Genomic DNA, 27,559 nt, shown 5'->3' on the forward strand with positions numbered 1-27,559 from the left:
GGCAGAAGTATGCAAATCATGTGTATTTACAGCACACATGCCTTGCACATAGGTTCATTTATGCATCAATTAATTTGTGATACCAACATATGTTAAAGTTACTTGGGTTTAACAGATTTAAGCTTCTGAATCTAAAACTGAAAAGCAACCTGGAGAAGCCACAACAAATTCCAAAAGCACATACCTGGACCTGGAGTGCCTCCGGCTGATTCCTGGGTTGTTACTGTTGCGATATGCACTTGGAACATTGCGCTCCTTCTCCTCTCGCCTGTCCCGCCTTTCAGGAGTGTGCCCATGTCTTTTAGGTGGAGACTTTGAACGGGACCTAAACAGAGGACAAAGTGGCAAAAGGTCAAGGATCTGTAAGTCATATTAGACTAGGAAACTTCCTGTGCCAGTAAGGCATGCCCCATACTTTACACTTGGATGTTCGCATGGTTTTAACCACAATGCAGTATAAGGCAACTATGTCTATTCAAGGAAATATAAAACCCTTTAGCGCAAGCAAGACTACAATCTGGCACAGTCAGCTGTACACTTACGTACTTATCCAATGGAAGGACTTGCATATCATAAAAATACATTGGGTTGTTTTTATTGCCTTCACAACAGTAGTTATTTTCCCAGGAACCATGAAAATGCGAACTTCTGGTTGGTATAGCTACATTACAAACAGTTACTGTTTTAAACTGACCAGCAACGCAAACACTATGAAAATAACACCCACAAAGTCATGTCATGCCTAGACTACATTAAATGTCTCTCATGGCCTACTTTATCAGATGACTGCATTGTATACCTAACACCTCAGACTACTTTTGTGCGTGGATCCAAAAGAAAACCTACACCCGCCTTCCAAACAGAGTATCAGGCTAAATTGATACTGCCCCCTAACAACCTCAGACAACATCTTATAACATAACTGTGCCTTGTGCACATTGCCCAACACAACACCATTACATAACCCACCAGTCTTCCAACCTCACTGCCCAATCGGAGTGCTTAATTACATCATGGAAAAATCTTGAAACTCTGACCAGAACTACCCTGACCTCATAGACAACTGCACCATGGCACAACACAAGGCTCAGACATCACCAAAGGACCAAAATCAAATTGAAACACATAGCGCTAGAATATACTCCATGACATTACACACCTCACAAAACTCCACATCAGACCACACAATATCTCACAAAGTGTTTCTTTATAGATCCATGAGGAGCACATTATTACGTCACATCATAATACACTACACAAACTCCTAGATTACTTTACCGCATCTTGCCACTCTGTAGCAGACCTCCACACACAATACCCTAAATCTCCACATAACAGCTCTCTATACCACATCACGCAAGCTCAAATTACCACAATACCACCTGCCACTAAAGCACTTCTTCAAACCCATGCAATACAACAGAAAAAACTATTCACTGCATTGCAAATTCACTGCACTAAAGCACTGTGTCAAGTCTCACCACAAAAACAAGAAATGCGTTACTTACCTGTAACAGCAGTTATCCAGTATTGGTGTCTTTCATAGATTCACATGCCTGAATCATTCCCCGTCGCCGAGACGGGAGCCTCCGGTACATAAAAAAGTAATGTCCTAAGGACATACATAGAGAATATAGGCCGAAGGGCCTCCCCTTTGGGGCCTTTCCACGTCCTTATGTAAAAAGGACCGAACTCTCATCGTTAGCCAATCAGCTCCGACCTCCCTCTAAAACCTTCCCGGGAGGAGCCTCAGTCCCTCAGATTTTCGTACGCACCCAGCTAGGGTGTCGCAATGTAGACATAGAGGTACGTGAGTCCTTACCGGGGAGGCGGGAGGGGAGCATGTGAATCTATGAAAGACACCAATACTGGATAACTGCTGTTACAGGTAAGTAACGCATTTCTTATCCAGTATTTGGGTGTCTTTCATAGATTCACATGCCTGAATCAGAGTAGTTAGCAGTTATACATGCATAGTGGTAAAGCACATTCTCACAACCAGCAGGCCTGCATAAATTACAGACAATGTGAGAGAAACATGGTAATATACAGTCACGCATATAGCAGAGAAAACAAAGACCATGAAGAATGTGCATACCTGGATGGCGGGACGAGGTAAGGCTCACCTTATTGGAAGAGATGGCGCAGCACCGCTTGTCCCACTGCAGCGTCCTTCTGCAGTTCGATGTCCAGGCAGTAGTGCCTGGAAAAGGTGTGCGGGGACTTCCAGGTCGCCGCTCGGCAGATGTCCAGGATCGTCACTCCAGCGAAGAGCGCCGCTGACGTTGACATCGCTCTGGTAGAGTGGGCAGCCACTCGGTCCGTCAAAGGCCGTCCGGCCTGATCATGGCAGAAAGCAATCGCTGAAGAAATCCAGCGGGAGATGCTCTGTTTTGTCAAGGGCAACCCCATGCGCGGGTTGCTGTAGGCTACAAAGAGTTGAGAAGACTTCCTGACGTCTTTGGTCCTGTCCAAGTAGAATTTGAGACACCGTTTAAGGTCCAAGGAATGCAGCGCCCTTTCTGCTGCTGTGGAAGGGTCCGCAAAGAACGACTTGAGGACAATTGGTTCGTTCAGATGAAAGTCTGACGGCACTTTAGGAATGAATTTAGGGTTGGGCCTGAGTACCACTCGGTCGTGCCTGAATTGGAGGTACGGTTCCTGAATAGACAGCGCCTGAAGTTCGCTGACCCGTCTGGCTGACGTCAGGGCTAGCAGGAGAGCCGTTTTCCAGGAAAGATGTTTGAGCGAGGCCCGGTGTATGGGCTCGAATGGGTGTTTCATGAGTTGGTTGAGCACCAAGTTCAACTGCCAGGTTGGAGGGACTTTCCGAGGCCTCGGAAAGGATCTGTAGAGCCCTTTCAGAAATTGCTTTATCAGTCGACTGGACCAGAGGGAGGGTCCTGATGGGGTCCTGGTGAATCTAGAAATCGCAGCCAGATGAACCTTAATGGAGGCGTGAGCCAGCCCCGATTGAGCCAGGTGGAGGAGGTACGGTAGCAGCTGTACTGGGGTGACCCGGAGGGGGTGTAAGCCTTGTTCCGAACACCACACGCAGAACCTCTTCCACTTCAGCGAGTAGGTCTTGTTCGTGCTGCCCGCCCTCGCTTTGGCTAATACTGCCCTGCAGTCCTGCGGGATCTCTAGGTCTCCGAACTCTCGGTGCTCAGGAGCCAGGCCGATAAGTTGAGCGAGCGGAGGTTCGGGTGGTGTACCTGGCCTCCGGACATCGTTAAGAGGTTCGGGTGTTGTCGCAGGTGAATCGGGGGCTTGATGGACAGGCGAAGCAGGTCCGAGAACCAATGTTGTCTCGGCCAGTACGGAGCAATCAGTATCAGGGTGCACGGTTCCGTCTTCATCTTCCGGAGGAGCCTCGGTATCATCGGGAACGGAGGAAAAGCGTACGCAAACACGCTGAACCAGCCGATGGAAAAAGCATTTCCCAGCGACCCCCGTTGGGGATGCCAGCTTGCGTAGCTTCGGCATTTGGCGTTCCCTGCCGTCGCGAAGAGATCGATCCTCGGGGTGCCCCATTGTGAGAAGACGTGGGCCACCGTGTCGCCGTTCAGCTCCCATTCGTGGGAGAGAGAGGTCTGTCTGCTGAGGGCGTCTGCGATAGTGTTGTCCTTCCCGGGAACGTACTCCGCTTTGAGGGAGAGCCCGTGCGCCACCAACCAGTTCCAGATTTTTTGCGATTCTCGTGAGAGAGAGAGAGATCGCGTTCCCCCTTGTTTGTTCAGGTAGTGCATCGTCGTGGTGTTGTCCGTTTTGACGAGCACCGGGGAAGTGCCGATACGTGGCAGGAAGGCCTGCAGAGCCAGATACACTGCTCTCAGTTCCAGTAGGTTGATGTGTAGTTGTTTCTCCTGGGCGTCCCATTTGCCGCTGCCTCGAAGGTCCAACAGTACTGCGCCCCAGCCTTCCAGTGAGGCATCTGTCGTGATGACCAGTGGTGCCGGCGGCAGGAGGAACTGCAAGCCGGCCGTCAGGTGTGTCCGGTTTCTCCACCACAGAAGGGCCTATGTGATGGCCGGTGTGATTGTGATAATGTCCTCGAAGGAGCCGGAACTCTGTTTCCATTGTCTCGCCAGCGCCTCCTGCAGGGGACGCACGCGGAGCCTGCAGTGTGGTATGAGGAGAATGCATGAAGACATCATCCCTAGCAAGGAGGTGAATGTCCGGACCTTGATGCGAGGCTTCTTGGCCACCGCCGTGGCCAGGGACAGTATTTTGTTGGTCCTGTCCTCTGAGGGGAAAGCCTTCGCGCGCTTCGTGTCCAGGGTAGCCCCTAGGAAGGTGATCCTCGTTGATGGAGTAGTGCAGGATTTTTTGAGGTTGATCGTCAGACCCAGCTGTTGAAAAAGAGCGCTGCAGCCGTTGGAGGAAGCCATCGCGCCTTCCGGGGAAGGTGCCTTCACCAGCCAGTCGTCCAGGTAGGGGGAACACCTGGTGACCCCTTTGTCGCAGGAAGGCTGCCACCGGCGCCAAGCACTTCGTGAAGATACGTGGCGCAGATTTGAGGCCGAATGGCAAGACCTTGAACTGGTAATGTCTGCCCGCTATTTCGAACCGTAGGTACCTCCTGTGCCTTACGAGGATGGGGATATGGTAGTAGGCGTCCTGTAAGTCCAGGGAGACCATCGAGTCTCCTCTTTCCAGTGCTCCCAGGATCTCCTGGATTGTGACCATCCGGAAGGATTGACTCCGCAGGAAGGCGTTGAGCGCTCGGAGGTCTAAGATCGGCCTCCACTTGTCCCCTTTCTGTTGGACTAGGAAGAAGTGGGAATAAAAACCCTTCCCCTTCTGGGACTTCGGGACTCTTTCGATGGCTCCTTTGACCAGCATGGCGGAGACTTCCTTGAGAAGGAGGTGCAGGTGTTTGTGAGCACGCTTCAGCGGAGGAGTGTTGGGAGGGGTGTTGACCAATTCGGGGGAATGTCCAAATTGAATTATTTGTAGTACCCACCGATCCGTAGTGATTTTTTGTTAATTTTGGAGGAAGTGGGTCAGTTTTCCCCCAATTCGAAAGGATTGAGACGGTGGTGGGACTGGCTGGAGTAAATGGTCACTGGCGGCCGCCAGTGCCCTTCTTGGCGGATTTGCCTCTGAAGGACGACCTCCCATAGGACGACTGTCGGGACTGTTGTTTTTGCTGGGGCTGGTTCCTGTTGCCGTAGGAGTAAGACGACCGATTTTGGTAGGAACCTCTGTAGGAGTATTGACCTCTGGAGCGGCCCCCCCGAAAGGATTGGTTCCGGGACTGGAGGGAGCCCAGAGCCCTCGCCGTATCGGTATCTTTCTTGATGGCCTGGAGTGCTTCGTCTATCTTCTCCCCGAAGAGGAATTGACCATCGAACGGCATGTCCAGCACCTTAGATTGGACCTCCTGCCGAAAGGACGTTGCTTTGAGCCAGCCTTGGCGGCGGAGCACGGCAGCCCCGGCCAACTGGCGGAATCCCGTCATGGCTGCGTCGATGGCGCAGTCGATGATTTCTGCTGCAGAGTTTTGTCCTTCCGCTAGGAGAGCTTTCACTTCGTCCTGGACTGTGGATGGCAGACCTTGCAGATAGGGGGCTATGTCTTCCCATAGCTGGCGGTTGTAGCGGCCCAGGAGGGCGATGGAATTCGCCACCTTTATGGTCATGGCGGACGTGGTAGAGAACCGTTTGCCTATGGTGTCCAGCTTCCTTCCTTCCTTGTCAGGGGGCACGGACAGCGGCGAGGAGGGGTTGCGGGATTGCTTTTGGGCCGCCTGAGTCACAACCGAGTCCGGTTTGGGGTGGCCGGTCAGGCAGGCAGGTGCGGTGATCGGGGCCTTATATTTCTTGTCTAGGCGCGGAACCACCGCAGGCACCGAAGCAGGCGTAAGCATCAGCTTCTTGCCCTGTTCCCACAGAAAGTCTATAAGTGGAATAGACTTGGTCAATTTCTGGCTGTGTTCCTTGAAATCATGGAGGAAGCATTCCGCTTCCGTGGATTCCACTGCCATGTGAAACCTCTTTGCAGCCCTGTCCACCAGTTTGTGGAAACCTCCCACGTCCGCCGCCTCAGATTGGCGCGGTCGCGGGGATGCCGGGGTAGACGAATGGTGTGATGACGCAGCATCGGCATCGTCGTCTCTGTGGTCCGAGTCGACGTCTTGCACCTCGCCTTCCTCTAAGTCCGTCTCCTCCTCCTCGCTTTCCGATGAGTCCTCCACCTGAGGTTGAGGCCGAGTGCGAGGCTGGGGTTGGTTCCGAGGACGGGCCTGGGGAGCGGAAGGTTGCGAGGCCGATGGTTGGTCTTGGGTGACCGGCACCTGGGTTCCGCTGTCGGCGTCCGGGAACCGTTGTTTATAGTCCTGCACCAGGGATTTCAAATCGTTGACCAGAGACAGTGGCAAACAGATCATCGGGGTGTTCACTGTGTCGACGTTCATGGAGCGTCCCTGATACATAACTTCGTCCCGGATCTCGTGAACGTCCTGGTGTTCCTCGTGAACATCCTGGTGTTCCTCGTCGGACTCCTCACTCTGGAGTGGCGCCTGTTCTTGCTCGGGGGCCAAATCCACCGTTGGGTGAACCGAGGGAGTTGGAATCGAGTGAATAGAGACTTCGACCAATCTAGATTCCTTCCAAGATGGCGCCGGGTTCTCTTCCGACGACGGGCGTGAAGATGGCGCGCCCGCCGTGCGTGCTGGTGACTTGAGCACCTCCGTTAGGGCCGATGGCATCAAATTCTGCGGGGATAAGAGATTCGCCGTCTTACTGGTGGTAGGGCCTTCGACTTGAGATTTCTTGGGTGAAGGCGGACCTTTTGAACTTGACCTCGACCGTTTAGGTGACGATGCTTCGGTATGAGATGTTTTCGGCGAAGGCGTACCTTTAGATTTAGACCTCTTAGGTGACGAAGACGCAGATAGTGGTGAAGGCTTCGGAGGAATGGTCGAGGAGACCGGTGCGCCTGAGGACGCAGTGGTGGTCGTTGTGGCCGTCGCGGAGGGCGATGAGGCCGTAGTGGTCGACACAGTGGTCGTGACCGAGGTGGTCCGCTTACTAGATGGAGCGGGCTTCTTGAACCTCTGGCCTTCCTTAACAGACACGGAGGAGGTGGTGGAACGTGCCTCCGAAGGTTTCCTGTGCGCCTTCTTAGGAGGAGTGTCTGTCTCTCCAGGGGACTGCACCCTGGGTCTCTTCTTGGAGACTTTGGAGGTCACGGAGACACTACCCTCGGAAGATTCCAGAGTGTCTCGGACCTTAAGCCTGTCGAGCCATTCGAGAAGGCGAGCCTCTCTTTCCTTAACAGTCTTCTTTGGGAAGGCTCTACACACCCTACACTTGTCAGGGACGTGGTCAGGGTACAGGCAATATAAGCACAGATCGTGCTTGTCCTCCGCTTGAATCCGCTGCTTGCCGCAGGAGGAGCAGGCCCTGAGAAGGGCTTTCTTCTGCGAGTCCGCCATGGACGAAGCTTTCTTATTTGATTCCGACATGTGAGACGGTAGTCGAAGATAGGATATGTATCCTTTTCGTGCAAAGTGTACTTCCAGCGAAGTTTGAGACTTCGAAGCAAGAAAACCTGAAGAGCTCAGGTTGGAGACTCCCTAGCACAACGTGCGGTAGAAAATCTGAGGGACTGAGGCTCCTCCCGGGAAGGTTCTAGAGGGAGGTCGGAGCTGATTGGCTAACGATGAGAGTTCGGTCCTTTTTACATAAGGACGTGGAAAGGCCCCAAAGGGGAGGCCCTTCGGCCTATATTCTCTATGTATGTCCTTAGGACATTACTTTTTTATGTACCGGAGGCTCCCGTCTCGGCGACGGGGAATGATTCAGGCATGTGAATCTATGAAAGACACCCAAATACTGGATAACTAAAGGCGTCTACACACAACAACAACCCACAACATCAACTGCTAGGCCATCACTTTCAAACAGAGGGGAAGGAGCTAAGTGGTGAGCAGCTAATCAGGAGAAGAGTTCCAAAGTACAAGAGGCGTGTGCCCCAAGGCATCTACCATTCACAGGTTCTGCCTCATGTTGTGCTTCAGAGCCATAAATGTGTTAAAGTCTCAGTCAGTATGGGGAAACAAAAAAATTGGGTGCCCAACTTGTGTTTATGTGAAGTACGCGGCGATCTGCAATTGAAGCTTTTAATGATTCAGATGATCAGTCTAGAGGGGCAAGTTACTTACCTTCAGTAACAGTTTCTGGTGGATACCCTAACCGCAGATTCCTAAACTTTTAAATTCCTGTGCGCGAGACTGGATCTGGGAACGTTTTCAGCAATTACTCCCCCGTGCAATTATGTGGCGCCATCGGACTCTGCAGCAACTGTGCCATACCCCCAGAAGTGACGGCTCAGAGCAAAATAGAGGCAACACTAACGTACGCTAACTTCAGTTTTAAACAAAGCATTCAATTCGCCTTAGATGCAGAACGTCCGTGACAATTGGCAAAAAATCTTAAGTGAAACTTTAATAACACTTAAAGGGCCACTCCATAGAAATGGGAGGGAGGCGTAGCGACCAGAAAGATTTTTAAAGTAGCTAATTTACTTCTGATGGATACCTCCAATTGCAGATTCCTCACATTATGTGTAGATTAAAAAAAGTGCCTCACAAAAAGTGGAGGGTCTGGGAATGGAATTCACAAATGAAAATCTTGCAGTACCTAGCAGGCAAAACGGCCCTCCAAACGGACTGGAGAGTCCAGGCAGTAATGCTTGGTGAATGTGTGGCCATATGCCAATGTAGCCTCCAATGTCTAGCACTAGATCACCCCTGACCTAGGCCACACTGGCTGCCTTATCTCTGGTAGAATGAACCCAAAGGTAGTCATAAGGATCGTTTTGGCCAAGGCATAACACATCTTTATACAAAGAGTAATCTATCTGGTTAAGGTGCTTTTCTACACTGCCCTTCCCTTTTAACAATCGGAGAACCCAACAAAAAGTTGGACATTTTCCAGGTGTTCCTTGGCTTGATCGAAGCAAAAGCGTAGGGTGCGTATGGTCGAACTGCTGAAGGCACGCCCTCTTTCAGGGGAATGTGGCATGGAGAAAGTGGGGAAGATGATGAATTGCGCGACATGAAAAGGTGACATCACTTTCGGAATGAAGGATGCTAGAGTCCAGAGCACCAACTTGTATGGAAACAAGCCAGTATATGGTGGTTGTACTGAGAGGTAACTCCCCCTGTCTGAACTTGTCCTTGAATTTCATTGGTCCATGAACTTTGTGTTAGGCTTACCCAACACCCGCAATCTCGACAGGTCAGGGCTTGGAGGAGTGGCAATGGACCAATGACTTACACTGGGACAGTGGCGACTAGATAGATTAATATGAATTTTTGGAAAACATAAGGCTGACAAGACAGTTGTCACCTATGGAACTCCTAATAGGCTAGGGTCTATTCTCAGGTCAACATGTTTCATGCCTTGTGTAGCCGTGGAACGATCTGCTGGCATTTCGTCAGGACCAAAAAGGAAAAACAGGTCAATGTGACCTAATCTTCTCTGCAGCCTGAGGAGCTCAGTAATAACTCAAAGCCCGACCCCGTGCACAGGTGATAAGGTGCTATTACTATAAACTTCTCTATCGACTGGATTATTGTTGTTCTAGTGTCAAATTATTTATTACATTTTTCTTTATTTTTCTAAATTGGTGTGGAATTTTTTCTTGGCTTGTTTTTACTTTATTGCTGTTTGTATGCGGCATAAATACTTTACAAATTGCCTCCAAGTTAAGCCTGACTGCTTTTGTGCCACGATACAAGAAGTCACTAAAGTAACTTCTGGTGACTGTTGCTTGAGAAGTGTCGTCACCCCCTCTATCAAAAACCCAATGTCCTACAGTGCTCATCTACAAAACAATGCTCAATGTGTCAGCCCTTTTTAAACCCCTTAAGATGAACAGATATTTTCATTTGACGGGCTATGTTTGAACTATTAAAATCGTACTCTGTCCAAGAGTGATGGGGAGACATTTTTAAAACCGCATTTTTTTTTCTTACTTATCAAACTCCTCCTTTGTTTCTAGTAGATGGAACAGCGACATTCTCATTTGTAGCAGAAAACTCGCTTTGTAGATAATCTAGATTAAATAACATCGTTATTTTAACAGAGGTGCTGGGACTTGGCGGCAGCAGCTACCCACGGTCCCTCTTTAAATCTTGTACACCCTCAGTCTTACTATTCTGTTCCATTAGTTTTATTAGCAGAATTGACTACGCAATTCATACTCAACTGCTAATCAATGTCTGTTTGCACCTAATGGAAAATTACGAAACCATAAAACACAGTGGAAGTGATAAAAACATTTTTAAATGGTAATCAGTACTAGGAAGTTTCATTACAGCAAAGGTCAAGGTTAGCTACCTTTAAAGCACTTTCTCACCACCAGAACTACAAAGCACTTCGTCACCACCACATCTGAAAAGCATTCCCACACCACCAGACCCTGAAAGCATTCCCTCACCAGCAAATCTGCACAGCAATCCCCCACGTCAAACCGGACTAACAATTCACCACGACAGACCCGCAAAGCACTCTCCCATAGCAGCCCCACACAAGCACCACAGAACCCACCCATGCCAGACCCGCACAGCACTCTCGCTTGTCAGACCCACACAAGCACTCTCGCATGTCAGACCCGCACCAGCACTCTTGCATGTCAGACCCACACAAGCACTCTCACATGTCAGACCTGCACCAGCACTCTCGCTTGTCAGACCCACACAAGCACTCTCACATGTCAGACCCGCACCAGCACTCTCGCATGTCAGACCCACACAAGCACTCTCACATGTCAGACCCGCACCAGCACTCTCGCATGTCAGACCCACACAAGCACTCTCACATGTCAGACCTGCACCAGCACTCTCGCATGTCAGACCCGCACCAGCACTCTCGCATGTCAGACCCACACAAGCACTCTCACATGTCAGACCCGCACCAGCACTCTCGCATGTCAGACCCACACAAGCACTCTCACATGTCAGACCCGCACCAGCACTCTCGCATGTCAGACCCACACAAGCACTCTCACATGTCAGACCTGCACCAGCACTCTCGCATGTCAGACCCGCACCAGCACTCTCGCATGTCAGACCCACACAAGCACTCTCACATGTCAGACCAGCACTCTCGCATGTCAGACCCGCACCAGCACTCTCGCATGTCAGACCCACACAAGCACTCTCGCATGTCAGACCCACACAAGCACTCTCACATGTCAGACCCGCACCAGCACTCTCGCATGTCAGACCCACACAAGCACTCTCACATGTCAGACCTGCACCAGCACTCTCGCTTGTCAGACCCACACAAGCACTCTCACATGTCAGACCTGCACCAGCACTCTCACTCTCACATGTTAGACCTGCACCAGCACTCTCGCACATCAGAGCTGCACAGCAATCTCCTACGCCAGATGCACATAACACTCTCCCACACCAAAACGCACAGCACTCCCCCAAGCCAGAATGGGAGATCCCTTCCCATGTAAGACACACACAGGACTCCTCTAAAGTACGACCTGTCTAGGTCTTCCCCAAGCCAAAACTCACAAAGAATTCCCCCACACCAAATCCCCAGATAATTCCACCCACAGCACTACCCCACAGAAGACCCACAAAGTACAGTACCAAGCCACACAATAGCCTGCATTATGCAAATTAGTGCCCCACAAAACACTGGCTCATATGGGACCTACATGGCACTTAACAAGACATGGCTTACAAAACACTCGAACCCGACCCAGAGAGAACTTGCTAACAAAAGACTGATAAAGAAGCATTTACCCACACCAGCCCTTTGATGTAATGGCCAATGCATGGTATCCAGATGCGTTTGCACACACAAAACCTCTAAAACACTTCCTCCTATATATATCACTTGGCCAAACATGGAGTGTACTTGTGTATAACTTGTGTAAATAGAAACTGTCATATCTAGGTGCTGTTCCTAATCTCACTGGAGCTCCTTTGACAAGCGGGCACAGACTTGGGTCTCTATAAGGCGGAGTAGCTTCTATATCCTTCTCCCCGTCATCATCTTCGATTCATTTTTAACATGAAGCTCTCAAGGAATTAGTAAGAGCCTGTGCTAATCTCACATGTTTAGCGCCATGCTATTCCCTCAAGCACAAATACAATTCTGAGAATCAGAATAATGGGCAGGATATTGTTCGCTCTGCCCTGTGTTAAAAGCAATGAAAGAGCATAAAACTGAATACCAAATCCTATAATTCAGCAATTTGTGTTACAAAAGAGCTGCTGTGATCCGCAGCAGCACATACCCCTGCCAGTTCTGTAGTAGCAGCTCCATCAAATTACAGACCATCACATGGCGCTCCTGCAGTTCATTTGTGCCTAGCCTTTAATCCATTTACATCAATAATTCTACTAAGTACCCATTGCGGCAATCCTGGTGGTAAAAAGCAGGAATAAATGAGGTCTAATCATTGTTCATCTGAAGGATCACGGCTCCCCACACTTGCAAGCGAAAAGACCTACTCTTAGAAACCCGGCATCAAAAATGCAATATTTTTCTTTGAAAGCCTAAACGCTCTCGATTCTCCTGCTGCTGTGGTGACCTTGTGAACGATTCACTATGGTCCGCCTGCTGCTGGGAGAACCAGGGTTGCTCATTAAAGAGACCGGACGCCTACATTTCCATGGCCGGACATTCCTGCGGGAAAGATCTGCATTGAGCAATGGGGAGGCATGGGACCCTGCTTCCACTGCTCCCGGGATTCAGTACAGAGGTGTCAGTACTTCTGGACCGAAGGAGCGAGCTTGAGAGGGTAGGAGCAAGCAAAAGTCAAAGAGTCCACTTTAAGTCATTTCGCGATACCCACCTCCAGGACAAAACGCCTGCGCACACCCCTGCATCGCCTGCGCACACCCCTGCATCGCCTGCGCACACCCCTGCATCGCCTGCGCACACCCCTGCATCGCCTGCGCACACCCCTGCATCGCCTGCGCACACCCCTGCATCGCCTGCGCACACCCCTGCATCGCCTGCGCACACCCCTGCATCGCCTGCGCACACCCCTGCAACGCCTGCGCACACCCCTGCAACGCCTGCGCACACCCCTGCATCGCCTGCGCACACCCCTGCATCGCCTGCGCACACCCCTGCATCGCCTGCGCACACCCCTGCAACGCCTGCGCACACCCCTGCAACGCCTGCGCACACTCCTGCATCGCCTGCGCACACCCCTGCATCGCCTGCGCACACCCCTGCATCGCCTGCGCACACCCCTGCATCGCCTGCGCACACCCCTGCATCGCCTGCGCACACCCCTGCAACGCCTGCGCACACCCCTGCAACGCCTGCGCACACCCCTGCAACGCCTGCGCACACCCCTGCAACGCCTGCGCACACCCCTGCAACGCCTGCGCACACCCCTGCAACGCCTGCGCACACCCCTGCAACGCCTGCGCACACCCCTGCAACGCCTGCGCACACCCCTGCAACGCCTGCGCACACCCCTGCAACGCCTGCGCACACTCCTGCAACGCCTGCGCACACTCCTGCAACGCCTGCGCACACCCCTGCTTTCACACCCCCCTGCCAAGCTCTCCAATTCATACTCACATTGCTTCCAAGAATGCCATGTCCTGACACAGTCTGTTTTTTGCAGGGTGTTGGTGTATAATGGCACTAAGGGGTGACAAAGGTATATCAGGCGATAAATGGTGACAAGAGGTTTTACGGTTGTCTACATTAACACTGACTGGGGGGGAGGGCTCGAAGCAACCATGAGTGACGGGTTCCGTCTCTACCCGTTGAAGTAAAGGGAGAAGGTTCACCTCTTTTTAGGTCTGCTTTAGCTGGAAGATCCCCAGACGTCAGACTGGATCGGGAAAGGAGGTGTCGTTGTCTCATTCCGCGTACGTCACTGCCATCGTAGTTGACGAGATGACGTCGCTGTAGCTACTTAGACGCTCCCACACGCGCTGACGTCAGTTCTGTACACAACTTTCCGCGCCAGGATCGCAGAGCCATGCAAGATACTGACGACTGGTGCATTGAAACTAGGGCCCTGAAAGATGACCTTAACCCTAGAAATCAGTTCGTAGAACGGGGAGGATGCGTGGGGCGGTAAGGAATTCATCACTAACTAATGTCTCATACAGATATATCATTAAACAAGTAAGTAAGTTGTGCATCTGAAAGAGACACGTTAGTGATAGATACCTTACCTTAGAATAGATACCCTAGCAATACCAACCCCGGGGGTGGGTCTGCGAACAAAGATCACACCAGAAAGTCACAGAGAACGGACGGCCAAAGAAGCTGTCTCCCCGGACTTGACTGTCAAGGCAATAATGCCTAGTAAAAGTGTGCAGGAAGGCCCACGTGGCTGCCTGATCGATGTCTTGCAGGGGGGACACCACGTCCCAATGCAGTAGTAGCTACTGTCGCCCTGGTGAAATGGGCGTGCAACCCCACCAGAGGTTCCTTTTAGGCCAGAGAATAACAGGCTTTGATACACAATACGACCCAACGGGTTTACTTGACTGTGGAGCCTCTCTTCCTCTCTGGAAGGGTGCGGAGGCGGAACGAAAGTGGGCAAGGTGATAGTCTGCCCAATGTGAAAAGCAGTGACCACTTTTAGCAAGAAGGAAGGACGAGTGCGAAGCACAACCTTGTCCTGATGGACTGATCGAAAAGGAGGCTTACAGGAAAGAGCCTGGAGCTCACTCACACACCTTGTCGAGGTGATAGCAACCAAGACAGCAGTCTTCAAAGTCAACAAACGAAGAGGACAGTTGTGGAGCGGCTCCAAGGGAGCGCAAATCAAAAAAGTAAGTACCAGATTAAAGTCGGACTGTGGCAGCACAAACGGTATAGAAGGGAAAAGGTGAGTAATGCCTTTGAGAAATCTATTAACAACAGGGGACTTGAAAAGAGAGGGCTGATCAGTGATCCTGAGAAAGGCCGAGATTGCAGAACGGTAGCCCTTGATAGTGCCCCGAGCAGAGTCCTGTTGGCCCAAAGAAAGAAGGAACAAAAGGAACTCTGAAAGAGGGACAATAAGGGGATCCACAGCCTTTGCTGTGCACCATGCCTTAAACTTGTTCCACCTGCAGGCGTATACCGATTTAGTGGAGGGATGCCTGGCTGCCAGAATGACATCACATACTTCAGGAGGCAAGTAAATGTAAATGTGTTTGTATTTATATAGCGCCTTCTACCCAGAGGTCTCGTAGCGCTGTATTCATACCGCTGTGGAACCCTTCCTGGCTTTCCTGTGAGATGTCCACTCCTGGGCACCCCAAAGGTGAAGCCAGGCATCCAAGCACTGCTGGGGCCATTGTGGAGATTAAGCAAGCTATTGCCCAGAGTCACAGAGTGGGACCCATGATTAGAGTAGGCACCGAGGCGAGAATTATCAGGTCCGGGGAGATTGAGTCCAAGAGCCGCCGAGGCGGGAATTGAACCTTGGTCCCGGGCCAGACCTCTGCATCAGGGTCTGCCGCTCTAACCATTGAGCCACGCTTCTCCACAAGTCATACGGTATCAACTGTCACCGCTCAATTTCCACACATGTAGGTGGAGGCTGGACAGGTTTGGGTGGAGGACAGTTCCCTGCTGCTGCGACAGAAGATCCTCCCGAAGAGGCAGTCTGATCAGGGGATCCACGTTCATACTGAGTAGCTCGGGATACCAAACTCTTCAAGCCCAGTCCGGTGTCACAAGAATGACTTGGGTCTGGTCACGCCTGATCTTCTTCAGCTCTCTGGGTATAAGTGGTATAGGCGGAAAGGAGTATAATAGACTGCAGCTCCACCCGCTGCGAAAAGCGCCGCCAAGCGAGTGCCGCCTCGGAAACTCCAACGCGCAGAACAGCTGACATTGCGCGATCCCTTCGGTGGCAAATAGATCTAATCAAGGCTCTCCCCACTGTCGAAAGAGACCGTGCACCACCTCCGAGCGAAGACACCATTCGTGATCCATCATGCACCGGTGGCTGAGTTCGTCCGCCCTGGCGTTCAAAGAACCTGCCAGGTGTTGAACCATCAAAGAAATGCCTTGACGTTCCAGCCATGTCCAGAGGCGCAGAGCCTCCTGACATAGGGTACACGACCCCACCCCGCCCTGTTTGTTGCAATACCACACGGCGGTGGTTTTGCCTGTGAACATCTACACCACCTTTCCCTTGACAGAGGGAAGGAATGCCTTCAGTGTAAGAAGAATCGCCTGAAGCTCCAGAAGGTTGATATGGAGCCAGGACTCCGCCGGACACCAGAGTCCTCTGATCTCCGCCTCCTGCATGTGGCCGCCCCATCCCAGAAGGGACGCATCTGTGTGCTCCGGTTGGGGAAGGGAGAGGGATCTGCCGCTGACCGAATGATGATTCGTGAGCCACCACTGCAATTGCTGTGCAATGCCCTCTGAGATATGGACGCAGTCGGACAGGTTCCCCTGATGCTGTGCCAACTGGAACTTCAGGTCTCACTGCAGAGCCCGCACAAGCCATCTGGCATGGTTGGTGAGCAGGATGCAGGAGGCCATGAGGCCAAGAAGCCTCAAGGTTTACCTGACCGAAAACCGGGACAAGGGCTGAAAGATCGGAATCATAGCCTGAATGTCCCGGACTCTCGGTTCGGGAGGAAACACCCAAAACTGCGCTGTGTCCAGAACCGCTCCGATGAAGAGGAACTTCTGAGAGGGAATCAGGTGCGACTTCGGCACTTTGATGGAGAAGGAGTAGTTTCTGTCCTGTAACTCCAGTTCTGTAGTAGAGGTATCTCTGTTATAGTCATAATCTAGTGCATAGTCCCGCCCATGTGCGTGGACCCCGGAGCAATCAAAAATTATCTCTTAAGGTGTCGAAAAACGCAGCACTGCACAGACACTTAAGAGAGAATTAAAGACAGATAATGCAGCCTATAAAACCAGGCTACACTCTCCAGTACTTCAACTAGAAATTCCACCAAAAATCCACAAACAGCAAAGACTGTCCAGATTTCCCTTGCCTCAGCAGCAAAACCCCTCTGGAATGATAGAGAGGAAGACCTGGACAGACAAGCCTCATAGGCTGCCATTATGTGGCTCAGAACAGGATACTGTGCCTTCAAGAGAACTTTCCAGATCTTCACAGTATCCCAGAATGCACTGCAGGTCCTCCTTACTTTTAGCTCTGTTTGAAGGCGTAACACGCCAGACCTGTAGCATTCCTTACATGAATATCTCTCTCCACCGGGGAGGAGGGCGGGCGCTTTTGACTATAACAGAGATACCCCTACTACAGAACTGGAGTTACAGGACAGAAACTACTCCTTCTGTAGTAGGGGATCTCTGTGTGTAGCCATAATCTAGTGAATAGAATGGCAAGCCCATCCCCACACCAAAGCGGCGGTGGAGAGAAGAAAATTAACACCACTATTGTGCGAACAGATTTCGCAGCGAAGCCTGCCTAACCTGAGCGTCTGCCCTGGCATCAGTGTCCAGGCAGTAATGCTTAGCAAAGGTATGGACCGACTTCCAAGTGGCCGCCTTTCAGATTTCTGCAATTGGAACATTGCGGAGCAAAGCAGTCGCGGCAGCTTTGCCCCTGGTGGAATGAACTTTAGGTTTACCCCCCAAGGTCTTAGTAGCTTTTTGGTAACACAGCTGTATGCAGGACACAATCCACTAGAGATGGACTGCTTAGAGGTAGCAAGACCCGTCCTGACCGATCAATAATTGATAAACAATTGGTCTGACCTACGAATATCTTTGGTCTTATCCAGATAAAATTTCAACACCCTCCTAACATCCAGGAATGTAAAGACCTTTCCGCTGGAGATGAAGGATTCTGAAAGAACTTAGGCAAAGTTATGGTCTGGTTGACATGAAAATCAGAAATAACCTTGGGAAGAAATTTAGGGTGAGTACGCATAACAACCTTAGCAGCATGAAATACAGTATAAGGTTCTTGGCAACAAAACGCCTGATTTTCACACACCCTGCGGGCCGATGTAATGGCCACGAGGAACGCCGCCTTCCAGGACAGGTGCTGCAACGAAGCCTTATGAATAGGTTCAAAAGGCTCCTTCATCAATCTGGACAGCACCACATTCAATTCCCATGAAGGCGAAGGAAGCCAGACAGGAGGGAATACTTTCTTCAAGCCTTCCCAAAAATCTTTGATCACAGGGATCTGGAAGAAGTAAGTCTGTGAAGGGCATTTCCTGTAGGCAGTCAATGCAGCGAGATGAACCTTAATGGAATGAACCTTAAGGCCAGACTGCGCCAAATGCAGAACTTAAGGAAGGATGACGTCTTCCTTGCACGTCGTCTGGTCATAGTTCTTGGACTTGCACCAGATACAGAACCTCTTCCACTTGTAAGCATAGGAAGTCCGAGTGGAAGGTCGCTTAGCCTCCTTCAGTATGTCCATGCAATCTTCGGGTAGATTCAAATGGCCATGCCGCCAAACTCAAAGACGAGAGGTTGGGGTGCAACACCTGCCCCCCGAACTTCGTAAGAAGGTCCGGCCTGCACGGTAGCCGTATGTGCGGAAGGAGAGACCGGTGAAGCAGGTCCGTGACCCACCACTGCCTGGGCCATTCCGGGGCAATCAGGATCATCCGCGCCCTGGACGGACCGGGCCAGCTTGATGAGCACCGCCGGAATCAGGGGAATGGGTGGAAAAGCGTACAGAAAGCTGTCCCCTGCTGGTAGTACCTGGAGGCGAAGTCTCGGCATTTGCTGTTTTCGGCGGTGGTGAACAGATCTACGTCTGGAGTCCCCCACCTTGCGAAGACTTCTCCTAGTACTTCGTCGTTTATGACCCCTTCGTGGTTTTCCTGAATCCGTCTGCTCAGTGCATCTGCCTGAACATTCTGCACACCTGGCAGATGGGTAGCCGTTATCGTCAGTCCTCTGGCCAGAAGCCAGTGCCAGATCGCCTGCGCCTCCTGCAACAGAGTGCGTGATCTCGAGCCCCCCTGCTTGTTGAGGTCATACATCGTGGTCGTATTGTCCGTCTGTACAAGCAGAGAGTTGGTCTGAAAGGACAGATGAAAGGCCTTCAGTGCCAAGTGAACAGCTGAGTTCCAGGAAATTGATGTGATACGTGGACTCCATCGGGGACTACGTTCCTTGAATCTGTAAGTCTCCAGAGTGCGCCCCCCAACCGTGGAGAGAAGCATCCGTCACGATAGTCTGAGTGGGAATGTCCTTGTGGAAGGGAACCCCTCTGAGGAGATTCTCCGCTGAACACCACCACTTCAGAGACTTAAGAGCATGCAGAGACAGTCGTATCTTGTCGTCCCAAGACCCTTTCCTCTGATCCCACTGATCCTCCAAGCACTCCTGCAACGGTCTCATGTGCAGTCGTGCGTGTGGCGTTAGGAAAATACAAGAGGCCATCGATCCCAGTAGAGAAGACACCGTCCTCACTGTTGTAGATGGAGTGGTCATAAGAGCCTGAGCCTTCCGAAGGAGTGATAATCGTCGCTGCTCCGAAGGAGACACGCTTGCTGACAGCGTATTGATGGAGGTTCCCAAGTACTGAATGCACTGGACCGGAGTCGGGACAGACTTGGACATGTTGATGTGCAACCCCAGCTTGTTCAAGAGAACGCACGTCTTCTTGAAGTGTGCTTGCGCTTCCGAGAAGGAGGAGACCTTGATCAACCAATCGTCCAGGTACGGGTAGACAAACACATTGTTCTTCCTGAGGTGTGCTGCTACCACTGTCATGCACTTTGAGAATGTTCTTGGTGCAGACTTCAGTCCGAATCGCAGTACTGTGTACTGATAATGATTGGCGCCGACTTGGAATCGCAGGAACTTCCTGTGTTTGTGTGCAATGGGCACATGTAAGTACACATCTTGTAGGTCTATAGCATATAGCCAGTCTCCATGTTGCAGCAGAGGATAAATCTGATGCAACGACAGCATGCAAAACCTCTCTCTGCGAATCCACTTGTTTGCCTGTCGCAAGTCCAGAATGGGCCTGAACTCGTTCTTGTCTTTCTTGCGAACCAGGAAGAACCGGGAGTACAGACCTCTTCCTCTTTGAGACAGAGGTACGTCTTCTATCGCCCTTTTCCCTAACAGGATATCGGCCTCCGCCTGGCGCTCGCGCAGCTGACACTGCGAGCTGACCGGAGGAATTGATGGAGGCGGGCGGGTGAACCGAAGACTGAATCCATTGCAAACAATATTCAGCACCCACTTGTCCTGAGTAATTTTTCTCCACTCTGCCAGAAAAAATTGAACGCTTCCCCCCACCGGAGTGGGTAACGGATGCAGGGGAAGTAAGCGCTCAGGGCCTAGACCCGGCCGGGCCTTTGGTCGCTGCTGCCGACTGTTGGCCGCCTCTGCCTTTCTGGAGCATCTGGAACGGTCTTCGGAAATGCTGCTGGTGTTGGTGCTGCTGTCCCGAAGCCTGGCCACGCATCCTGCCCTGTCCACCGAACCGTCTCTGGAACGGGCGGTAAGATTTCTTGGTATCCTTGGGCTTTTCCAGACCCACAGCCGTGAGTGTTTCGGCCTCCGCCTTCATGCGGGCCATTTCGTCATCTGCATGTTTTCCAAACAGGGTTACGCCAGAGAATGGTAAATTGGCAACCCTTTGTTGTGCGTCAGGCTTCAGCGACATGAGGCGGAGCCAGGCGTGTCTTCGCTGGTTAATCCCATGGCAGTAACCATGCGCCGCCAGGAGGGAAGAATCGGCTGCAGCACTGATGACCTGATTCGCCACCAACATCCCCTCATTCAACACCTCTTGGAAATCTTCTCTTTTGTCACGAGGCAGGTGTTCTACAAACTGCTGGAGGGATTCCCAGAGGGCTCGGTCATACCGCCCTAACAAGGCCGTGGCACTCGCCGCTTTCATGGAAGTCGCTGACGTCCCACAAACCTTCCTCCCCGCCGAATCCAGCCATCTAGATTCCTTATCTGGTGGGACTGTGGATGACGGAGTGGTGGCATGTTTTTTTCGAGCCGCCGTCACTATCACAGAGTCTGGCGGAGGTTCCACCCTCAGAAAAGCCGGATCCGAGTCGGGAGCCCGGTATTTCTTCTTGAGTCTCGAGGGGGCCGCCTTAGTCACCGCCGGGGTGAGAAACAGGTCCATGGCCGGATCCTCCAGGCCCGGTACCAGTGGTAGTAATGGCCGAGACAGATGTTTCTGGTGCAGCATCTCGAGATCACCGATGTTTTGGGCGTGGGCACCGTCAACGAGATGCCCAACTTCGCTGCACCCCTCAGCAGGACATCATGAAAGGACACAAGATCGTCAACCGGTGACACCCTTGTCTCCGGCGACCCCGACAACGTCGGTGAATAGTCCCTGGTCTCTGAAGACCCCGTATGCGAACGTGACCTGCGCCTCCTGTGGCGTCGTCTCGACCGCGTGGATGACCTGTTGTGACTCCGCGATCACTCCCTCCTCCTGGAACGAGATCGCGATCTCCCAGTTCGTGGACGCTCCGCAGGTCTCCGTGGAGGCGTCTTCCGTGGCCTATCCTGGGGGTTTGGCCTAGGCGTCCCCTTAGGCGGTGTAGGGAGGGGAGGCAGCGCCACCGACCTCGGCGGAACAACAGGAGGTACCTCCGGGGGAGGGACAGACCGAGGAGGCGGAGGTGGTGGTGGCCCTGAAGGCGGAAGCGGTGGAAGAGGAGGATTGCTGGCAGGAGCCTCCTTAGGTAAAGGTGGAGGAGGTGGGGGGGTCTTCGGCTGAGGTGGTGTATAAACCACTGAGTACACCGAGCCCGGTGACTTCTTCAGGGGAGGGGACTGCGAACCAGCCCCTCCAGTCGGTGATCGTCCTCCCCCAGATCCAGCGTGACTTCTGGCGCCAGAATTCCTTCTGCGCCGCTTAGGAGAGTTGGAATGTCCCCGAGACGCTGATCTTTCTTCTCGACGCTGAGCGTCGCTTCTCCGGCGTCGAACGGCGCCTCCTCGACTCCGGCGTCGAACGCCGCCTACGCGACGTCGAGCGCTTCTTCCTAGACGCCGAATGCCGCCTCCGCGACGCCGAATGTTCAGTCCTCGACGACGAGCGTCGACTCCTTCTCGGAGCCGACCGCTTTCTCGAGGTCCTCGACGTCGAGGATCCCCTCGATGCCGACCGTCTTATCGACGGCGACCGGGACGGAGAGCGCCGACGCCTGCCGCTCTTCGACGTCGATGGCTCGACGCTGACGACGACGACGACAAAGAATCCGTCGACTGTGATCTCGACGGCAGCCTAGGCCTGGCCCTTCGACGTCGATCCTTCACGCCGTCTCGACCCGGAGCCCCGGGGAGATGGGGAGCACACCGTAGTCATCCCTCTCTACGTCGTCGTCGATGCAATCGACGCTGACGGAGACCGGGACCTTTTGCTGGGCTTCCTGCCTCTGAGGAGCCCCCCAGAGGCCTCAGCAGAGGCAGAGGGAGCCTTCCCAGCCTGCCCAGACCCACCTGCAGCCTGCAGTCGTCTCTCCTCTAGGCCTTGAAGCCTGATTTTCAGCCTTTCCCTCAGGGTCCTTGCTGAAAAGTTCTGGCAGATGTCACATTCTTCAGGGGCATGTGCAGCAGGGAGAAAGAGTATGCAGACGTCGTGTGGATCCGACTTGGACTTCTTCCTTCCACATTCTGGGCACTTGTCGAAGAGAGCAGACATTTTAGAGCCCTAAGAAGCCTGAACAAATACATGGAAGTGAAGAAAAACACCAAGCACACAAACTGAAACACTTTTAAACACCAAAAGTGCACAAAATTCCAATAAACCCTTGAAAAAGGGAGAGCTCAATGCCCCAGGGTCCTGTTAGCAGGAGCCGGAAAAAAGAACTGAAAGTAAGGAGGACCTGCAGTGCATTCTGGGATACTGTGAAGTTCTGGAAAGTTCTCTTAAAGGCACAGTATCCTGTTCTGAGCCACATAATGGCAGCCTATGAGGCTTGTCTGTCCAGGTCTTCCTCTCTATCATTCCAGAGGGGTTTTGCTGCTGAGGCAAGGGAAATCTGGACAGACTTTGCGGTTTGTGGATTTTTGGTGGAATTTCTAGTTGAAGTACTGGACAGTGTAGCCTGGTTTAATAGGCTGCATTATCTGTCTTTAATTCTCTCTTAAGTGTCTGTGCAGTGCTGCATTTTTCGACACCTTAAGAGATTATTTTTGATTGCTCCGGGGTCCACGCACATGGGCGGGACGATGCACTAGATTATGACTATAACAGAGATACCCCTACTACAGAACCGCAGCACATGCAGGAGGTCAGCCGTAGTCTGGAGGTGAGAGAAGACTGTTTGGGGCGAGCCTGCCTTCAACAACCAGTAATCAAGATGGGGGAAGACTGAAACCCCTGATCTGCAAAGATGTGCTGCGACCACCGCCATCACTTTCGTGAACACCGAGGGGCGCTTGTAAGGCCAATGGGAAGCACAGTTTACTGAAAATGCCCCTGCCCTACCATGAATCGCAGGTAACGCCGGCGGGCCAGCAGGACGGGGATATGAAAATAGGCGTCCTGCAGGTCCAAGGCTACCAATCAGTCTTGCGCGTCGAGGGCAGGCAAGACCTGAGCAAGTGTGAGCATCTTGCACTTCTCCTTCCGGAGGAAGCCATTGATATTCCGAAGGTCCAAGATGGGACGCAGGCCTTAATCCTTCTTTGGAAACAAGAATTAGTGGGAGTAACAACCACAACCTACTTCTGACGTCGGAACGCGCTCGATGGCCCCCTTGGCAAAGAGGGCTGTAACTTCCTGGTGGAGAAGTGTCAAGTGATCCCGTAACATGAGGTGGTACTGTGGTGGCATGTCTGGAGGGGTAGACTCTATGGGAGGGAGTAGCCCCTTCGGACCAGTTGCAGAACCCACCTATCGGATGTGATGGTGCGCCAGTGGTGGAGGTGATGGTGAATATGGCCACCCAATGGCATCTGATGGGCCTGAAAAACTGGACTAGGAAGGTTTGGAGGCAGCGGCTGCAGGGAGGGGGGTGGGGGTGGGGGGTAGTGGACTGACCTGCACGCACAAGTACTAAAAGGACACTGAAGAAGCAGCAATGAAGAGGCTGCAGATTGTAGCACGGGTCCTTATGGCGGCACTGAAGGTTGTCACCAATCTCTTAACTCTGAATATTCCCACCAGTTCCAATGAGGCACTGAATACTGGCCCAAACCTAATGAGGAACTGGCACTTCAAAACCAGCACCAGTCCCACTGGGCCACCAAATAGCATCAACTGGGAACTGGATAAAGGTCCTGATCGCAACAGAGCACACAATATTGACATTGGTCGGAGACTGGATGCTGGCACAAGTTCTGCCGGGACACTGGCACAAGTCCAGCCGGGGCACTGGCACAAGTCCAGCCGGGGCACAGGCACAAGTCCAGCCGGGGCACAGGCACAAGTCCAGCTGGGGCACCGGCACAAGTCCAGCCCTGGCACAAGTCCAGCCCTAGCACACGTCCAGCCGGGACACTGGCACACGTCCAGCCGGGACACTGGCACACGCCCAGCCGGGACACTGGCACAAGTCAAGCTGGGACCCTGGCACAAGTCAAGCCGTGACACTGGCACAAGTCCAGCCGTGACACTGGCACAAGTCCAGCCGTGACACTGGCACAAGTCCAGCCGGCATACTGGCACAAGTCCAGCCGGCATACTGGCACAAGTCCAGCCGGCATACTGGCACAAGTCTTGATCAGGCCTGGTCCCGCTGTAGACCCACAAGTATCTGTGCCGCTCTATATTTGCTTGCATAGAATGCCGCTGGGAATGCCGTTTGGGACCAGTTGAGAAGGGGGCACTGTATACTCGCTTGCAATGCTCCTGAGGGGCCTAAATGATACTGGTGGTAATCCCACAGGTTCGATTTAGCAGGTCACCGAGGACACAGAGAAAATACGCGTGATTTGTTTAGAAAGGGATTGGAATCAGCTGTTGAAATGTCAGATTGAACAGTACAAGTGAAAGCTACCAGTCCTTTTTAGGTCTCGCTACCGATGCAGCGCATGCGCTGCTCGCGTAGCGAGACTTATTGTCGCCGTTTAGCTTGCGAAGTGAGACAGGAGAGGTGCACGAGCTTACCAAAGCCATTGCAGTCAATGGCTGTGACCGCGTGCTTCAGGAGACACGCGCTGTGAACGCGAGCGCTTTAGGAGACACGAGCTCTACCACACTTTCACAGCGCGTGTCTCCTAAGGCGCGCGGTCACAGCCATTGTCTGCTGTGTCCGGCGGGAAGCATGAGCCAGTACCCAGTAGCATGACGTTCTTCACTTGTTCATAGACTGTTCTAATACTACAACAGCGAATGACTTGTCTGTGCAAACAATATTTCAGTAGGTTATTCCCGTTTACTCTGTAGTCGAGTAATCAGCCTGTGTACCTGAAGTATGAATTTCTTCCAGCTGCAGTTGCCTGCATTGATCAGTGTTGCATGGTTTTCTTGCTGCTGATCAAGACCTTTCCCGCATTATGTGTCCAACCCCTTGCTCCCTAGACAGCCCCGCTGTGTCCTCCACAGGGGAGGCGTTCACACCTCACTTCCCCTCCCCCTCCCGCAGTATTACCAGTTGAACAACTGCTGCGAGTTAGCGGATGTGCTCCTACCCTTACTGCCAGCCCCTTAAACTGACTCACCAGGAACCCTGCAACAGGCCTGGGCACCCTTCGAACCCAGGTTCAGCAGTGCCGCCCCGAGATGGGGCTCTTCCCAGGAGCTCGGCCTGCCAGCAACAGCCGCTCCCGCGATGCCCGCCTCATGTGGCTGCTTTGGGAAGTGCGCAGTTGTTCCCGTGCGTGCACGTCGAATGAAGCTGCACAGTGCAGCTAGTGGCGTGGGGAGCTTCCTTTTCAGCGCTTCATCTCCGTATCCAGTCTCTTTTTCCAATCAACACCGGAGGTAATACCCCCACACACACAAAGGTACAGGAGTGGCGAGGAGGGGGAGCAGCCAACATATACGCCCTTCGCCCGCAGCCAATGAGAAGCGCGCTTACTGCGAAGTGCTGTCAGGACACCAGGACCTGCTGGCTCTCGTGAGAAAGCGCGCAGCTAAAGTTCACCTGAGATAGTTGCGCTGCCTGCAGGGAGCGTCAACAATAAAGCAGTATCGTTGTGATCGGTACTGACAATTACGTGTAGGACTCCCAAAAGCACATGCAGTTGTACCTTTCAACTTTCCTTCGTTACAAATTCAGTAGTGTTTTGGTATTCGCGTGCTGCCTCTGAACAAACCAAAAGTCTCAATGGGTTTCAATGGCATCAGCTAGGTTGTTTATATTAAAATCTATGTTAACCATCCGACTTCACCCTATTTTAGTGTCAAATTCAAATGGCCCAGCACCACAGCTCGCGTAGCGAGGCTTATTGTCGCCGTGTAGCTCGCGAAGTAAAGACAGGAGAGGTGCACGAGCCTACCAAAGCCATTGCAGTCAATGGCTGTGACTTATTGTTGCCGTGTACCTGAAGTATGAATTTCTTCCTGCTGCAGTTGTCTGCATTGATCTGTGTTGCATGGCGTTCTTGCTGCTGTTCAAGACATTTCTCGCATTGACACCACCTTTAACTGTCGACTTTCACTGTGAGATTAATCTTTGTCAGTGAAGTAAAAGCCCCACATAATAACTTGATGTCACTTGAACGTTATCCAAGAACGTATTGTGCAAGTCTTGTTATGTTGTGGGTTTTTTGCTCTGTTGAAACACCAATGTGTTATACCAAGGATCACCAATGGTGTAATTATACTTAGGCGGTGAATGTAATTATAAGAGTCTCAGCATTGCTGTGTTGAACAGTTCTAGATGCTGCATCGCCATACAAGTACACATTGGTGATGTGCATATCTATGTCATTTGAAAAATTCAGTCAGCTCCGACATTTATAAGGGTGTAACAATGGCTACGCCGATTGCACATTAACCCTTGCAATTCACTAAGAATGTTGCTTTTTTCTGTCCAGCTAGCTTCGTTTTTCCTACTCCATCCCCATTTATGGCTTGTGGGACTCACGGGGGAATGACAGAAATCATCCCAGTAGCTCATTATGTTCTCCATACAGCATACACACTTTCTATTTAAGTCGCTGCCAATTAATTCACGCATTGTGCTATTTGGTTATATAAGTGAGGAGTATTTCTTTACATATGGTACCTTCTGCTTGTATCCTGAAGGGCACGCAGTTGTGAATATTATATTCACACCGACAATGAACCAGTTGTCGATGAAAAATAACCTCAGTTGTCTTCAATTGCATTTAGTCATTATTACTTTTGAGGAACGGGACTGTAAGCACTACAGTTGACTTAATTGTGTACCTAATGGCACAAACTGTAATAAAATCCCAAACCATTTTACAACAAGCAATTGCAATGCAATAGGTCTTGCATTACTGAATGTTTGAGCTATTGGTGTTGCATTATTATTAGCAATACCAATAGCTCAAACTTTAATAATGCGAGACCTATTACATTGCAAATGCTTGTTATTGTTACATCTTACATTGAAATCCCCTTTAGGAGACATTTTTAAAAGCACATGTAAGAAAGAGCAAGAAACTCAATTTAGAATCCCAGCTGTGGAATAAAATAAATTGCCTAGTGTGGGCTACATCTGAGACAAAGGGAAATGCAATTAACATTC

The 27,559-nt window shown here is 51.7% G+C and overlaps 1 protein-coding gene across 2 annotated transcripts in view; it reads right to left on the reverse strand.

The window, feature by feature from the left end:
* Window positions 1-27,559, reverse strand: part of LOC147666543 (splicing factor, suppressor of white-apricot homolog) — a 590,263-nt gene that overhangs the window by 230,755 nt on the left and 331,949 nt on the right. For both annotated transcript variants that reach the window (XM_086948999.1, XM_086948998.1), the window contains exon 11: window positions 185-325. In XM_086948999.1, coding sequence (XP_086805125.1) covers window positions 185-325 — 141 coding nt within the window. The remainder of the gene's footprint in view (window positions 1-184; window positions 326-27,559) is intronic.

Source organism: Lissotriton vulgaris, unplaced genomic scaffold (assembly GCF_964263255.1).
Source record: "Lissotriton vulgaris unplaced genomic scaffold, aLisVul1.2 SCAFFOLD_966, whole genome shotgun sequence".
Lineage (NCBI taxonomy): Eukaryota > Metazoa > Chordata > Amphibia > Caudata > Salamandridae > Lissotriton > Lissotriton vulgaris.